The 15686-nt window shown below is 47.0% G+C and overlaps 4 protein-coding genes across 4 annotated transcripts; 3 read left to right on the top strand and 1 right to left on the bottom strand.

The window, feature by feature from the left end:
* Positions 1 to 3656: 3656 nt before the first annotated feature.
* Positions 3657 to 4935, top strand: N7503_006532 (TDT family transporter; the record flags this gene model as incomplete). Its single annotated transcript, XM_057066079.1, has 3 exons — positions 3657 to 3867; positions 3929 to 4722; positions 4774 to 4935. Coding segments are annotated over 3 exons (1167 nt in total), but the record flags the coding sequence as incomplete, so codon positions are not given.
* Positions 4936 to 5755: 820 nt separating this feature from the next.
* Positions 5756 to 9510, bottom strand: N7503_006531 (uncharacterized protein; the record flags this gene model as incomplete). Its single annotated transcript, XM_057066078.1, has 3 exons — positions 5756 to 6915; positions 6954 to 8595; positions 8719 to 9510. 3 exons carry the CDS (start codon positions 9508 to 9510, stop codon positions 5756 to 5758), a joined length of 3594 nt encoding a protein of 1197 aa, XP_056921547.1.
* A 688-nt stretch (positions 9511 to 10198) lies between these two features.
* On the top strand, positions 10199 to 10816 carry N7503_006530 (OBAP family protein; the record flags this gene model as incomplete). The annotated part of the gene is made up of 1 exon (XM_057066077.1): positions 10199 to 10816. One exon carries the CDS (start codon positions 10199 to 10201, stop codon positions 10814 to 10816), a length of 618 nt encoding a protein of 205 aa, XP_056921546.1.
* Positions 10817 to 13262: 2446 nt separating this feature from the next.
* N7503_006529 (HAT dimerization) lies at positions 13263 to 15686 on the top strand (the record flags this gene model as incomplete). Its single annotated transcript, XM_057066076.1, has 5 exons — positions 13263 to 13418; positions 13474 to 14199; positions 14249 to 14396; positions 14466 to 15017; positions 15076 to 15686. 5 exons carry the CDS (start codon positions 13263 to 13265, stop codon positions 15684 to 15686), a joined length of 2193 nt encoding a protein of 730 aa, XP_056921545.1.

Raw genomic sequence — 15686 nt, 5'->3', positions numbered from 1 at the left:
TGATATTTATTATAAACTACCTGAGGTCATCGGCGTGGCTAAAACCAGCGCTTCAGTCATTGTCTTAGCGGGGGGGGGGGGGCGGTGTGTAGAAGACGGCTGCTTCAACGGACTGCTTCCAATACCGGCTTTCTTTCCACGAATTACGGTCAAAATTTCGTTCCTCCACGAACATACTGTGACAGCCACCGATAGGTAGATCTTTGGTATCAAATACAAACTTCACCGTCCACCAATGTATTTCCCGAGACATTCGGAAACAGGACGCTTTTGGGCCTTTTTTATCATCTGCATGTATAGAAGAGCCTGGCTTCCGGCAGAGCAAAATCATTGGAGCACGGAATGAGTGTGATCAAAGCTCCTCTGCGACGCCACTTCAGCAGTAGTGTGAATTTGGGAAGGTACATTGCCATATAGAAAAGAAACAGTCAAGAGTTACGAACCAGATGGAACAAGCACAGCATTGATTATATTCGGTATTTTGTTGGGCTAGACGTTAAATCGCTAACGCATGAATTTGAACGAGTCGCTCTAATCTCAGGACTATAAGCAGCGTATGTAGCCTCTTCGTCCGCAGATCCATGATTCTACTATGTTGTATCAATTAGAATTGACCGCGAGGTAAATTTATCTTCATATATCATTTCTAGTTTCCTGAAAGGCGACTTAAGCCAGACTCGGCTAGATTCCATTTCAATATAGATGCCAAGGCCTTTTATTGGGGGGTTCAACGGATAACCGTTCTTCCCGCCCTTCCCGCGAGTTCTATAATAAATTCGATGGACGTTATGCCAGTCAGAAGCTGATAAAGTGGCATTTCACATAACAGTGTATTGAATTAGTTTCATCATATCGGTATGGAGATACTTTCTGAATCAGAGATCCCCCGTTTTAAAATGACATGGAAGCGAGCTTGCTCAAAATACATCTATTGGCTTCTACATATGGAATTTTCTAGAATCTATATTGTGTGGAATCAGAATTGAAGTGAGTAACTAACAGGTCCGTGCTACGTGTGATATTCCGTACCACAAGACAAGACCGTTCAAAAAAGGGACAATCTGTAGTCTGAGGATAACTGACTACCCTGCTCCTAGGAATTGACTGTGTTTTAGTGTTGAGCGGAATGGCCCTTAAAAGGCTGGCTAGTTCGGGCGTCGTGATAAGCAAGAATTATAATATATATAGTCCCATTTACCTCTAGTCAACATCTATCATATTCTATGCAGTTCTACCGACGCAATCTTTCTTATAAAAACGGATAAAGCAGTTCTAGAATGAAAAGATCTCTCAATCCTCACGCTCATACCAACCCACCAAAAGAAAGGGGACAAAAAAGGGACAAAAGAAGCACCAAAACTGTCTCGTCTATTCGAAAGCTCCCTGGGGGGCTGCTCGATCAGATCATTTCCTACGGCTTCGTTACAGTAGTATTCGAAATCAGTTAAACCTCCACACTCTTGTGACTTGATTCCCGGAAAATAATTCCGAAAGGCGCTAATCTGTTTTGGATCACCGCCTCCTATTTTCGGCAGAACTGTCCTGGTAATGATACTTGAGTCACCGTTATAGTACCGTAATAGTACAGTAATATTCAAAATCAGCTTTACAGTGGTGTTGCATGAGTATTTGACCTTGGGTACTTCGGCCCAGGACCCACTTTTTAATACTCTCTGGCAGAAACCTCGGAACGTAACTATTGGTACTATTTAGTTCACAAGTTCTAGCTCTGGTAAGGCTGTCAAGCTTTGGAACCCTTTTCCCACGTATAGAAGGCATGATTGATTAAGAAAACCGCGAAAATTGATCGAAAACGCATTGATATATAGCGTATATAATGTGAAGGGCTGTAGCGACAACTGTTCAATTGGGGCTAGGCCTGCATGCTGTTTACAACAATCTTAAGGAGAGGAAGCTATCTGTGCGTCGTTCGTCTTGTTTACCCTGGGGAAAGGTCACGTGCTACGCGCGATAGCCCGGGACATTGGTTTCCTGCAGGAAAAGGTCTCGTGACATCACGTGATATATCCACGGGCCTGGGCCCGTTACATATAATAGCGTGTTGAGATGCATATACTAATATAGTAGACGGTCTATCACAGCGATCAGACCTTAAAGTGGGGCCTAATGTACCCAAGGTCAAATACTCATGCAACACTCTCTCTCAATGTTTCCCAGGGTCCCACCCGAAGCACACTATTCCAAATTAGGCTAGGTTTCCGCCCACATCGCTTTCGCCAATGTACCTACCTTTGATGGGTCTTAGTAAATTACAGTATTTCCAGCGCCTCAAATTTTAGGAAATTCCTTCAGATGATGCATTTTACTGTACATGAAGCTCCTATACACGTGCTATCTGTACTCCTCCTTCACTTGTTCTCCTTGAGCTTCATCCGTCCGAGAATGACGTAAATCCCTCTTCATAACCCTCATTACAGCGTACATTGTTAAGATCGATTTCGCGTCGTCATTTCGGATGTACCCTTTACACGCTTCGATCCTTTATTTTCGGGTGGCTGCCCACGTGTAAGAGAAAGACTAGTTTGTCGGGATAGAGCCTCTAAACCAGGTAAGGATACAATGACTTGGAGAGGCACAAGGAGATTGAATTGTCTTCGTAGATATAGATACAGTACTGATTCTTGGGGAAACTTCCGTAGTCCAAGAATCAGGACGGTATTTCAATACCTCAAAGGGCCGATCCAGTATGGAAAACCGGATTCCTCTCCTCTCCATGCGGGGTAATCCTTTGTGGGATCCTTAGGCACCCACAGGTTTTATCCTTTACACCACGGTCTGATCGCTAAAATAACCAGATAAGACACATTCTTGTGGGGGGTTTTTAACTCATTTTTCTAGTTTGAGTCTTAACAGTGATGTAATCATTGCGCGTGCAAACAAGAACACTTAACGTCATCCCTCCCAAAGTTCCCACATTCCAGATAAGCCTCCGCTAGGGCCAAACTAACTCTTTTTGATCCCCGAGCAGAGTCGCCGACCAGGAATTATTTTTCTTCGCAAAATCACTGTGCATTGTCGTAATAATTAGTGAAATTTGATGAAAACGGCCGATTGTCGACAATATACGTAGGGAGCTTGATGGGGATAACTAGCTACTTGAAATATTCCCATTTATCACGTCTTCTTTATTATCCTACCCTTAGGTCTTGTTTTCGATTCGGCGACTGGAACCCGTGGCTTGGCCCACCAAATCCCGATGTTTCCACGTCTGACAAATTATCCTACCCTTAGGTCTTGTTTTCGATTCGGCGACTGGAACCCGTGGCTTGGCCCACCAAATCCCGATGTTTCCGCGTCTGACAAACAAGATTTAAAAGGCTGAAGCCGCCCCTAAATACTCTACAGTATAAGTGTAACATTCAGTTCCTTGATAATGGATCCCTCTGCTAACTGTGCGAATTGCCAGGCCGCAGGTCATCTTTGCTCTGATCATGGTGGCAGAGAAGAGACCAACCATGATCTTGAAGTTATGATCCACGCAAAAAACCAGAAAGGTCTGAGACGGGTCATAGTCAACTTCACTCCATCGTACGTTCAATACTCCTTCTGTTCGGGCAATTACTGATTCCGCTTGAACAGTTGGGTAAGAATCAGCTGTGTCGTTATCTCAACCTCATTTTCTCACCTTTTTCTAGTTCAGTGCTACCATGGGAACAGGTATTGTTTCGATTCTTCTTCACAACCTTCCTTATAATGGCACTTGGGTATATTGGATCTCAGTGGTTGTTTTCGCTTTTAATGTGTTCCTGTTCTCCCTGTTCAGCCTTATTTCTCTGGCTCGATATACTCTCTTTCGAGGTATCTGGACAGCAATGTTGAACCATCCTACGCAGTCGTTGTTTCTCGGTCTGTATCCCTATTTTCTCTACGGACAAATTTCATAACATTGCTGACAAAAGATCAATAGGCACATTTCCTATGGGCCTTGCAACAATCATTAACATGATCTGCTTCGTGTGTGTTCCCGCGTGGGGACAATGGGCTGCCACTTTGGCATGGACACTTTGGTGGATTGATGCCGTTATCTCAATCGCAAATAACATGTATCTTCCTTTTGCTATGTATGAAACATCAGTACCCCCCCCCCCCTTTAAGAATTTACTAACACCGAATTGCAGAATGTCTCGGCATTCCAATCAACTTTCCGGAATGACTGCGGCCTGGTTGCTGCCTATTGTTTCTACCATTGTCGCTGCCGCCTCCGGTGGGATTGTGGCTTCGATATTAGAAAACGAACAACACGCTCTCTGGACTATCATTATCAGTTATATACTTTGGGGAACTGGAGTTCCTCTGGCAATGATGGTGCTCGTCATGTACTTTCATCGCCTTACGATACATAAGATACCGCCCAGAGAAGTTATCGTGTCTGTTTTTCTTCCATTGGGACCATTAGGTCAAGGTTCCTTTGGTATCATGCAACTTGGAAAAGAAGCAATGAGGGTCTTCCCTGACACAAACAGTTTGCCTGCGCAAATTTCAGCTGGTCCTATACTTTATATTTTTGGCTTTGTGGTCGGACTTATAATGTGGGGATTCGGGCTTGTGTGGCTTTTCTTTGCGCTGGCCTCTATTACTCGGTCGAAATTCCCGTTTAACATGGGTTGGTGGGGATTTACTTTCCCGCTTGGGGTATTCACGGTTGCAACAACCACAATTGCAAAAGAGCTTCCTTCGTTATTTTTCAAGGTCTTAGGCACAGTGAGTTTTCGTATCAGATTTGGAGTGTATAACGGTTTCTGACACAAATAGATATTTTCTGTGGTAGTCGTCCTACTTTGGATTGTTGTTAGCATCGGCACGCTTATTCAAACCTGGCGAAGGAAGATATTTGTTGCACCATGTCTCAAAGAATGGGAGAGGTTGGAAGCTGAACGTTTTGGGATGCATTCTCGGGTTTTGAGAGATGCCTAATGAGCCTTGGGTAATGTGATTTACATCGTGCCATTGATGTTATTCTGAAAGCGTACATCATAGCTATAGTTCTTGATTTGGCATAGAGCACTCTCCTAGTCGCCACAGCGAGGAACTCACATACGCATGAGGTATGGGAACTAACATAAGACTACCGCCACCCCAAACAGCATGATCCCATGACTTTCATCGTTATTACTAGTAGACCTCGCCATATTGCTTTTTTTGGGTACTAATAGACGAGAACATATATTTCAGAAATACAGATGTAATGCCTTGAATTATCTACGGGCTCTGGCGTAATATTGTATATATTATTGTCATCTATTCCAACCATTGCTACGCTGATACAAGTGGAGACGAATGGAATTCTTTTGGCCCACACGGGGCACCTGCAGTCTGAACACTGACGATGTAGGCCTCGTTGACGGAGGGCTACAGCGCCGTGAGGGCTGCAGGCGGGCCCGTGGCACTCCGTGTATTCTAGGAGAAAACATAGCTTATACAGGAGGATACGTGGTACATACAAGAGGGTTCCGCGGTGGGCGGGAAGAAACCGTTGCGGCGAGAGCCCGGCTCTCACTCGAAACGGCGATGTCCCTTTCGAGGGAGGGGATATCCAAGTGATATTTGTGTGCGATGTCCCGCACGGAATATCGTGGACCCGATGCAAGGGGTTCTCACAACAGTCCCGAATAGAACCTATCATCTATTCCAACCATTGCTACGCTGATACAAGTGGAGACGAATGGAATTCTTTTGGCCCACACGGGGCACCTGCAGTCTGAACACTGACGATGTAGGCCTCGTTGACGGAGGGCTACAGCGCCGTGAGGGCTGCAGGCGGGCCCATGTGACCCGGTGGGCCAAAAGAGGATGGTGGAGGGGCCGGTGGTACGGAAGATGAGACTGGAGTTGGATGACCAGTCTGGAATTGACGGTTCCAGGCGTACAGTGTTGTCGTAGGCGTCGTAAAGTAAAGACGGAAAGCTTCCGAAGACCATCGCCCAAGGGCTTGGATGTGATCATTTCTTAAGCCTGCATCGAAGGCGTGTTGTGCTGCCCCTTTCCTGAAACTGTGACCCTTAAGTCCCGTGGTATCTTCCCCGGCACGTTGGAGCTTAGAGATAACCGCACGTTGGAAGGCGGATGAAGAAAAAGGCCCGGTAGAGAGCGTAAATAAGGGGGCAATCATGGGTTGGGAGTCATGGAGGAATAGCTTAGAAAGGCCTTCGACGGGGCAGGCTGCATCGTTTGTCGCTGCTAGGACAATATTGACACCTTCGTGGTTTCTGTCGGTCTTGCTTCTCTTCAAGGTAAGGAGGACGTGGTCCATGGTGGGGGAGAACCTGATATCCCCCCGGGTTAATTTGGTACCGGCGAAGACCTGGGTATTTCTACGGTCAGCCGCTGAGTATGTGAACTCTCCGACCCGAAGAAATCCGGCGAAGGCGACGCGGGCAGCCACGGCAAGATTGAGATCATTTTTCTGGGCTTCCGAGAGCTTTAGCGGTTGGGCAGGGAGATGTGAGATATTCCCTGAAAGGGTTATGACTGAGGCACGAGAGATTGGATTGCGAATCCGCTTTGGACGGGGAGGTTGCAGTCGGCGAGCGCCATCGACCATGCGACGGAAATGCTTTGCGTGGAGGTCAAAAATGGTGTCAGGTAGACCATTGTCGATGTGATACGCGCGGAGAGCCGAGAGCTCGGACATAGCTGAATCGGGCTTTACCGGTGGGGAACTACCCGCGCCAAGCAGACGTTCCGTTAGCCAAGTGCAGATCGCCGGGGCTGTTGCTGGCCACGGCTGCACTCCAAGAAGAGCACATGTACGGGCGTATGAGTGCTGCGCGGAACGATATCCTCTCCTAGTTCCCTCGGCGAGACCATTCCAGACCAGCTTTGCATGGCCAGCATTCACGAAAATACGCTGGCCGGAGAACCAGGCTGGCGGAGCAAGGGAAAGGAGCTCGTCCACTGTGGGCAAATGTTAGCGATGATTTTATAATCGGAACGGGATAGTGCATCAGCTAGCAGGTTCTCCGATGAAGGTAGCCAGTGTGGCTGGACTTCGATGTCAAGGGCGGCTGCTATGCTGAAAAGCATGAGCAGATGGCGATGAGCCGGCCCACGAAGTGCCTGCTTAGACAGGCCATGAAATGCGACAGCGCTGTCCGTGAAAGCGAGGACACGATGATGAGCCCAATGGGGGCTGTATAGGAGGAAGGCCTGCAGGATCGCGGAGACCTCCTTGATGTTAATGTGGGCCACGTCGCCGCAGGCGGAAGAGGCGTCCACAATAGCCGCGTGGGTGGAAGGCAGGTACGGCGCTGCAGACATCCAGTCCCTGGCGGAGTCCCGTGAGGGCGGTTTGAAGAAAAAGAGGCCCAGACCTGAGTCGCACGCGTCTGTGTAGAGGGCAACTAGGGGGCGGCTCTTCTCGAAGAAATGAATACCGTTGAATAACGGGAGAGTGTCCCTCCACCACGCGAGATCCTCGCGGCTATCATGGGATAGGCGACGGACAGAGCGCTGGTGAGGTGGGAAGGACGCGAGGTCGCTATAGAGCGACTGGAGGCGGGCTCTACCAAGACGGATCACCGTTGAGCAGTGTTGGAGGAAACCGACTACACGTTGAAAAGCTTTATGCGAGACACGATCCAGCTGTAGTAGTGACGCGGCCTCGGAAGATGCGCGTGTTAACTTATCGCGAGGCATGCGGGCCTGCAGGAGTGTTGTGTCGATTTCGACCCCAAGGACACTGACCACAGTGCCCGCGGCATCTTTCAAGTCATTCCGCGGGATGCCTAACGCATCCGTGAGAGGGATATAAACGGCATTGAAAGCGGTGAGGGCTTGAGAGACATCTCCAACGGAGGAAGGAAAAATTGAGATGAAATCGTCAAGGTAATGAACGATAAATGCCAAGGGCAAGTAGGCAGTTAGGAGCCAATTAAGGGCCTCGGCAAAAAGATTGAAGATGAAGGGTGCAGTTGTAAGGCCGAATGGGAGGCAACACTCCATGTAAGTCTTGCTATCCCACGAGAAGGCTAAGAGGGGCCGGTCACCTGGGGCGACGGGGATATTGCGGAAGGCATCCTTGATGTCGCGCTTGATGATGTAGCATCCTCGTCCAGAAGTGAGTATGAGATCAAGGATATTATCCATGGAGATATATTGTATAGCGGAAGCAGAGTCGGGGATGGACTCGTTGACACTGCGACCCGGCGGGTAGGAAAGATCGTGTATCCGGCGCCAGCCCCCGTCGTGTTTAGGCACAAGCCCTAATGGGGAAACAACGACGGGGCCAGTGCATAGTTGCACCCGGCGGCATAATAGGTCATCCGAGAGCTTCTGGGTGATAAAGGAGGGTTCCTCAATGCGGTGATTAGGGGTTCGACGGTATCTCGGCGGGGTCGTACAACCGAGGCGGCAGCCAAACGTAAGGATGCCGCTGCAAATCGTTCCTAGATTGCCAGGATAGTGTTCAAGGAGGGTTTTCCATGCCGAGGCAATGAAGGGAGAAGCGGAATCACCCATGGGCGGGAGGGAGGGGTCGAAGACCTCAAACTGAACACATGTATTGGGACGCCGGGCTGGCCAGCTAGTTGGCGGCGACAGCGAGTGACCTATATCGGGGCCGGCCCCGGCGAGCTCCTAACTCGATGCTTTCAATTTGCAGCTTATCACGGAATGGTCGTTACCGCACTTGGAGCAGACGTGTCTGCGGTGACACGTTCGCCAGTGGCAGCCGGCGGAAGAGTTAAACTTTTCACAGACGACGGTATCGTTATTTGGGGCAGCGGAAGAGCGCGTTGACCGGGTGGTTGAGGTAGTCGGCGCCGTCTTCGCTGGAAGCACGTTGTCAGGGCGTAGGTAAGAGCTTTCGAGGGCTTTGCCAATTTCCCAGTCACTAAGTGAAACGGTGAGGTCGCCTTTATCGATGACCATCTGGTGGTGGTCCAGGGCCATTTGCAAGATACAATCCTGCCATTTATATGCCCTAGCAAGGTCACAAACGCGGCGGTAAAAAAGGACCATTCCACTGATGCATAAAGGGTGCTTGGCAGCGAAAAATTCACACCAGATAGCGACATAATTGCTGAAGCAATGCGCCCAGAGGGATGCGTCATATCCCCAGTCCTTGATTGAAACCACTTTGCGGAATTGCAGACCAGATGATGTGGATTTTAAGTCAAAAGACTCGCCATCCAGAGCTGAGGCTTTGAACTCAGGGCTACGAAGTTTTATGAGGTCCTTCTTCGGGCGAAAGGTGTGCTCAAAAACGGCTATAATGGCAGCACGGTCTAGACCGGGGAAGCGGGGAAGGACTGGCAACACAAGAGACGGGACCCTACCGTCGTTGGCATCCTCCTCCGTAGTGAGATCTGTACGTGGGCGCTTGCGCTGTCCGTCGGCCGCAACAAGGGAAGCGGACACAGTAGACATAAATGAGTCCCGTTGGGTATCAGAGAGGGAATTCCATATATACTCCGGTGGGTAGATCGAGGAGCCCGGGGCGGTCTGTCCCCCAGGAGTAGGACTGGGGGCCTCGGGACTACGTCGCACCATTGCAAGAGGAACTCTTGTGAAAAGAAACCGTTGCGGCGAGAGCCCGGCTCTCACTCGAAACGGCGATGTCCCTTTCGAGGGAGGGGATATCCAAGTGATATTTGTGTGCGATGTCCCGCACGGAATATCGTGGACCCGATGCAAGGGGTTCTCACAACAGTCCCGAATAGAACCTATCATTTATTTTTCCTAGTGGGTTTTGGTCCGGGGGCGAAGCCCGACCCACGGTTTATCAGGTACCTCGACGAAGAGGCCGCCACAGAAAAAATGGATAGAAATATTGGATTTAATCAGTTTCATTGGTTCGCTTTTTTATTAATTTGTTCTAGTTTATGTATACATTTCCATCTAGGGAAAGAAAATTTCCGGCACCCCAGCTCAAAATATTAACTCTCGTGCGAGCTACAGTGCTATCAATAAATAGGCTTTTCGTATGAGATGAGCTTCCCGATCCCCGACAAAAACCCTGAAACACCGATGCGTGACTGTCGTCATCCAGTAAACGCATAGAAACAGTTTACTCAAAATCTGATGACGGTATTATGACTTCAGTTTTCAACCAAACTAGTTTGATTAATAGTGAGTGCCAAGGTATAAATTGATCGGTCGCACTTGGAAATCTACTCTTTAATTCATTTTCGGGCTCTGATCGGTTCCAGTATCAAAATCTCCGAGGTATCTTCTCATCATGTCTAGACCAAACCCAGAATACAAGCCGCTGCACAAAATTTGCGAATTTCTCAATGCGTTACACATCTATACGGATTCCGCCAGGGAGAATGTGACACGTTACATCGAGGCAACGCATTATTGCTCTCATGTTCAAAAGGATCTGAGACAGTGTTTAATCTACGATTCACCTGACAAAGAAGCTCGCCTTATAGGCGTGGAGTATATGATTCCGAAGCATCTTTTTCTGACCCTTCCAGACGAGGAGAAGAAACTCTGGCACTCACACGACTTCGAGGTTAAGTCAGGCATGTTGATATTGCCGAAGCCCGAAAATGCGGATCCGGATGAGTGGGAGAAAGCGGAGAAGGAGGCCATGAAAGAGATAGTGGGACTTTATGGCAAGACGTGGCACTTTTGGCAAGTGGACCGGGGGGATTCACTTCCCCTAGGGTATCCAATTCTCATGGGTTCCCTCACGGATTCGACACAAATCGACTTGGACTCGGTGCTTGCAGAACGAAATGATCGATTTGGTGTTGATCATCAAACAAAGGCCAAACACAGAAATGACATCCAACCTCATGACGTTCACCCACTAGCAGATAGCTGGTGGGGCAAAGAAAGGGAGAAATAAAAAGCTTTAATTTCAGGGCAATGGGACATCAACAGCAATTGTCGAGGTTCCCCTTTTCTTTCTTCTCTGTTGAGAAACCATAATCACAAAAATGTCTCTATATCGCATTCTATTTCCGTGAATTTAAGAGCTTTAAAAGTCCACCGCGATCAAATTAAATACACGGCGTAGCCGATTACTTTTGATGACTTAAAAGGCATTTCGATATCTCCCCAACTTTTCCTGACATCCTATAGGATGAAGACGTTTCGATGAAGAGACCGAAATTTGGAATGGGTCAGTTGACAGCTATATAGATAATGAAGGTAATACGAAGACCCATTCGTCGTAGAGATATTGTGCACTTACCTGGCAACTCGCTCTACTTTCGGTTCTGATATTGATTGAGCCCGAGGGACAGACACTGTCGCAGATTGTTTGCGTCATTGACAATGCCATTTGGTTCATACATCCTGACAATGCCGGTAAGGGTTCGGCTCTGTTCCATTGAATCTATGGCAAACAATACTACTATTCATCTCCACAGTCATCGTGCCGCTGAACCCAATGGCCAATATCGCTCACAATCCGCCGGGCGGTGGCAGAAGAAATCTGCCTCTTGGCACACCATGTACAGTGGGGTTTCATAAGTTTGAAACCATGATTTTACCGCCTAATTTTCACCGCCCTCACCGCCTACCTCGCCTACCCACCGTGTTTCTACGCGTCCTGTAAAACTGCAGTTTATCTGCTGCTCCTACGCCTTTTTTTTTTGCTATTATGCCGCCTATTCGTTCAGCAAGGGCCCCAGTGGCACCTCCACGCCGCCCGAGATGCCAGCTAGACGCATATATGCGTACGAAGCTTGTTGAATTGAAGACTGTCGCTGGTTGGACGTATGAACAGATACACAAAGAGTATCCGTCTATCCCAATTGGCACAATCAAGACTACTGTCTATCGCGCAAATAAGAGGGTTAAGAACGAGACATCGCCTCGATCTGGGCGCCCGCGGAAGCTAGATGCAGACGATAAAACAAAGCTTCTTGATGCTATCGATACAAACCCTCGAATTACCTACGTTGATCTACTCGCTACGGTCGATAATAAGGTTAACCGAACTAGACTGCGACATCGCCCGTCCATGGGCCTTAAGGTAAGGCCCAACGCCCGTCCACAGTGGGCCATGGGCGTTTTGGGTTTGGGTACGCCCGCCCATTTTTGTCCATGGGCATTACCCACGATGGGCTGGGCAATGCCCACTCGCTTAATTTTACATTAAATCGCCCAGAATGGACGCATAATTTGCTGAGTTATCAGGATAGATTACTGTTTTTTACCTATGTTTAGACGATAACATTGTTTGATCTTAGTATAATCCGAAAAAGCTTGTTGAAATTTCTTGAAATGATCCTGTATTAACTTTCTACTAGTACTCTTATATCAAATTATTATCTGAATAAGCTATTAGCCTTCATGGGTGAGTGGTTTCGTTAAACTGAGGTTAAAGTTGTCTATAACAGTTAGAAATATATATTTGTAGAAAGTGAGATTATCCTACAAAATGATCAAAATTATTTTATTATTTTCAGAAATTCTAACCAGCTACTCATTTTAGATATTATGAAATGCAAATGATTTATCTAAATTGATTTGATAGTTTTCTGAAATAATTCTACTAGAATACATGTTAGAAGTTGTGTTAATCGTGATTTCTAAATAGTTCATGAGAAAATATTTTTTCTACACTCTGCGGGGCATTCAGGTCAGGTAAATTTTGAAGAAAAATGGGCCTTTGGGCAACGCCCATGGGCGTGCCCATGGGCATTTACTTTTGTAACCAATAAGCATATACTATTGTAGTGGGTCTATATCTTATCTTATGATAGATCACCTTAACTTCGAATTTCCCCCTCTAACACTGACATATCCCTGTTGACTACCTTACGTCAAACTATTCAATTATTCTAAGGTACGCACTTTAGGAATTTCTCATCTCTAAGTCTCCATTTACCCTCATTTCTTTATCCCTTACATTTTGGCCAGTTTTCATCTAAATTATGTCACTTCTTGATAGTCACAACGCTGGCCCGTTATCAATAACCGCAGACGAAGATCCAGACCTTCTTTACCTACCGAACGCGTCCTCGAGCTTTGATGAAAATCTTTTGACAGCTTTCCAAAGCAGCCAACAGACCGCTACCTCAATACCTGATTCTGATTTCCCATTACCAGTATTAGCGCCATTCTCTCTCCAGCGTGTTGGCCCCGATCGGAGGAAGCTATTCATTCTATTCAACACAATGAATAACCATACAAAACAAGAATTCATCAAATGGTGGCAGACAACAATGCACGGTAGCGAGCCAGACACACAACATAATATCCGATGGGAAGCCAAGCATATTTCAGATGCCTAGAAGAACTTCGACCAAGTTGCGCATCATATTACTGGCGAACCGATGGTAATGTGCCGGTTATGCGGGACGATACTCCCCCATCCACACCATAAGAAGAGCGGTACAAATACAATGAAGCGCCACGCTTCTTCAGAAAAATGCCGGAAGGGAGCTAAGAGCCCAGCAACTCAACAGACCATACAAGCGACAATGAAACATGCAGCAGTAAGGTCACCTTTGATAAGCTCTAATTACTTCTACTAAAAAGCATACTGACTAGACTATCAACTCATCGCCCCAAACTCCATTTTCTACCGATAAGTGGGAACGAGAGCAGATCGAATTTATTACTGCTTTTAATCTTCCCTTCCGAAGCCTTGCGCGAAGGCAACTCGTATCCCTTATTAAGATGGCCCAAATGGCGCCATCTGAACCTCCTTTACTTCATCCACGGACTGCCCAGCGCCGGCTACAGAAACTAGTCCAGGAAGAGCTTCATTCAATTCTCTCTACCCTCCCACTTAACGCAAAGCTCTCTATCGCACTTGACTGCTGGACATCACCCTCGAAACACGCTTTTATGGCAATCACTGGCTATTTTATTGATCGAAACTGGAACTACCGCGAAATCCTACTTGGATTTGAGCCACTTGATGGACCACATTCAGGGCTTAATCTAAGTAATGTCCTTATCGAGCTATTCAAGAAGCATGATATTACTGCCCGGGTTCTCGCAGTCACATCTGACAATGCTTCAAATAATACCACTCTAGTAAAGGCGGTCCAGGAGTCAATCGATTCTCTTCAATTACCAGGTAACCCAGTTATTGTTCGCATCCCTTGTCTCGCCCATGTGATCCAGCTTAGCCTTCGTGAGCTACTTGGGTCTGTCAAAGCCGATCCACAAAACGATGAGGTAGATAAAACTATCTCTGATGTACAAGCGCAAGCCCGCGCCCTTCGCGCAACCCAAAGCCAGAAAGCGATTGTTTCAACTCTTGTAAAGGTACGCTACCTACTCTACTTCTTATTATATCATACTAAATGTCTATGAGATCCGGGGTCTTGCTGTGTATATCAACCACAGCCCTCAACGTCGTGAAACATTTTTAAGCCTCCAACCTCAAGAGCCAAGGCTTATTCCAATACAAGATGTCCGAACTCGCTGGAATTCTACCTTTTTGATGCTTCGTCGTGCGAAACGTATATAAAAATACTTCAATCTATACTGTGAGCATATTGAGCGACATGAATTAAAACTCAATAAGGCAGAATGGCGGCAAATCGATTATCTTCTTTTTATCACCGAGCCTTTCTATCGATTTACCACAGTCCTTTCCAAAACAAAGGATGTGACTGTGCATAACGTTTTTCGGGTATATAACGCACTTTTTGATCACTTTGAGAAGTCAATTGAACGGCTTACACCAAAGAGTATCCCTTGGAAAGTGGCTATGCTAAATGCTCTTCATGCGGGTATGAAGAAGCTTTCAGTATACTACACAAAAACCAAAGAGATCCATGGAAGTCTTTACGCTATTGGCACAATTCTAGCGCCACAGCAGAAGCTCGGCTTCTTCTCAAGCAAGACATGGGGTAGATCCGAAGATGACACGGACTGGAGCACATACTACAGGAATGAACTTCATGAGTTTATGAAGCCCTATGCCCAGCAAATCTCTCAAGTCCAGCCACAGCAAGCTGATCAGCTACAAGGGCGATGTCCTAACTTGAGTGCTCTTGAAGATTTATTAGGGTATGGATGTCAACACCCATCTGAAATAACAAGCTTAGACCGTGAGCTTGGCCAGTATCTTGACACCCGTGAGTTTAATTATTCTATATCACTGATATACCACCCAAGAACTCATAACCTATTTAGCAAGGAAGCAAGTCAACCCTTTACTTTTTTGGAAAGAGTATGAACAGGAATTACCTATCCTTGCAAGTGTTGCTCGGGATATTCTCTCGATTCCTGCGACTGGTGCAGGGGTTGAGCGTCTTTTTAACTCCGCACGCGACGTCTGCCACTATCGGCGTGGACAGCTCAATCCCGCAACAATTCAGGACATCATGATGTTTCGGTGTAAATCGAGGTTTGACTTTGAGACTGAGGAGTATGAAGAAGATACTCCACTTATCACAGTACAAGAGGGAGATGAAAAAAAGGAGGCCGAGCTTACTGGCGAAGATCCTGAACCTATCAGTGAGGGTGAGGACTCTTCTGATGACGAGGATTTAAATGATCCTGTCACGGTCATTGAGGATGAGTATATGATGGAAAGCCAGCGGGTTGCCCCTCTTCCTTCTTTACCTACTGTAGTAGTTCCTATTATGTCAGTTTCAATGGGCAAAAGACGACAGCGTAGTGTCTCGGTTGATTCTGATGATGAGACAAGTCCTCAGCTTCCTTGTTATGAGGATGATAGTGGCACTCAGAGGCGCGCTGGGCTACGGGGTACACGGAAGCGAACTAAACCAGATGATGATTAA

Source organism: Penicillium pulvis (genome assembly GCF_028828015.1).
Source record: "Penicillium pulvis strain IBT 33274 chromosome Unknown contig_3_segment0_segment0, whole genome shotgun sequence".
Lineage (NCBI taxonomy): Eukaryota > Fungi > Ascomycota > Eurotiomycetes > Eurotiales > Aspergillaceae > Penicillium > Penicillium pulvis.
Note: the sequence above shows the minus strand (reverse complement) of the source record. Positions and strands in the feature narration are given on the sequence as shown.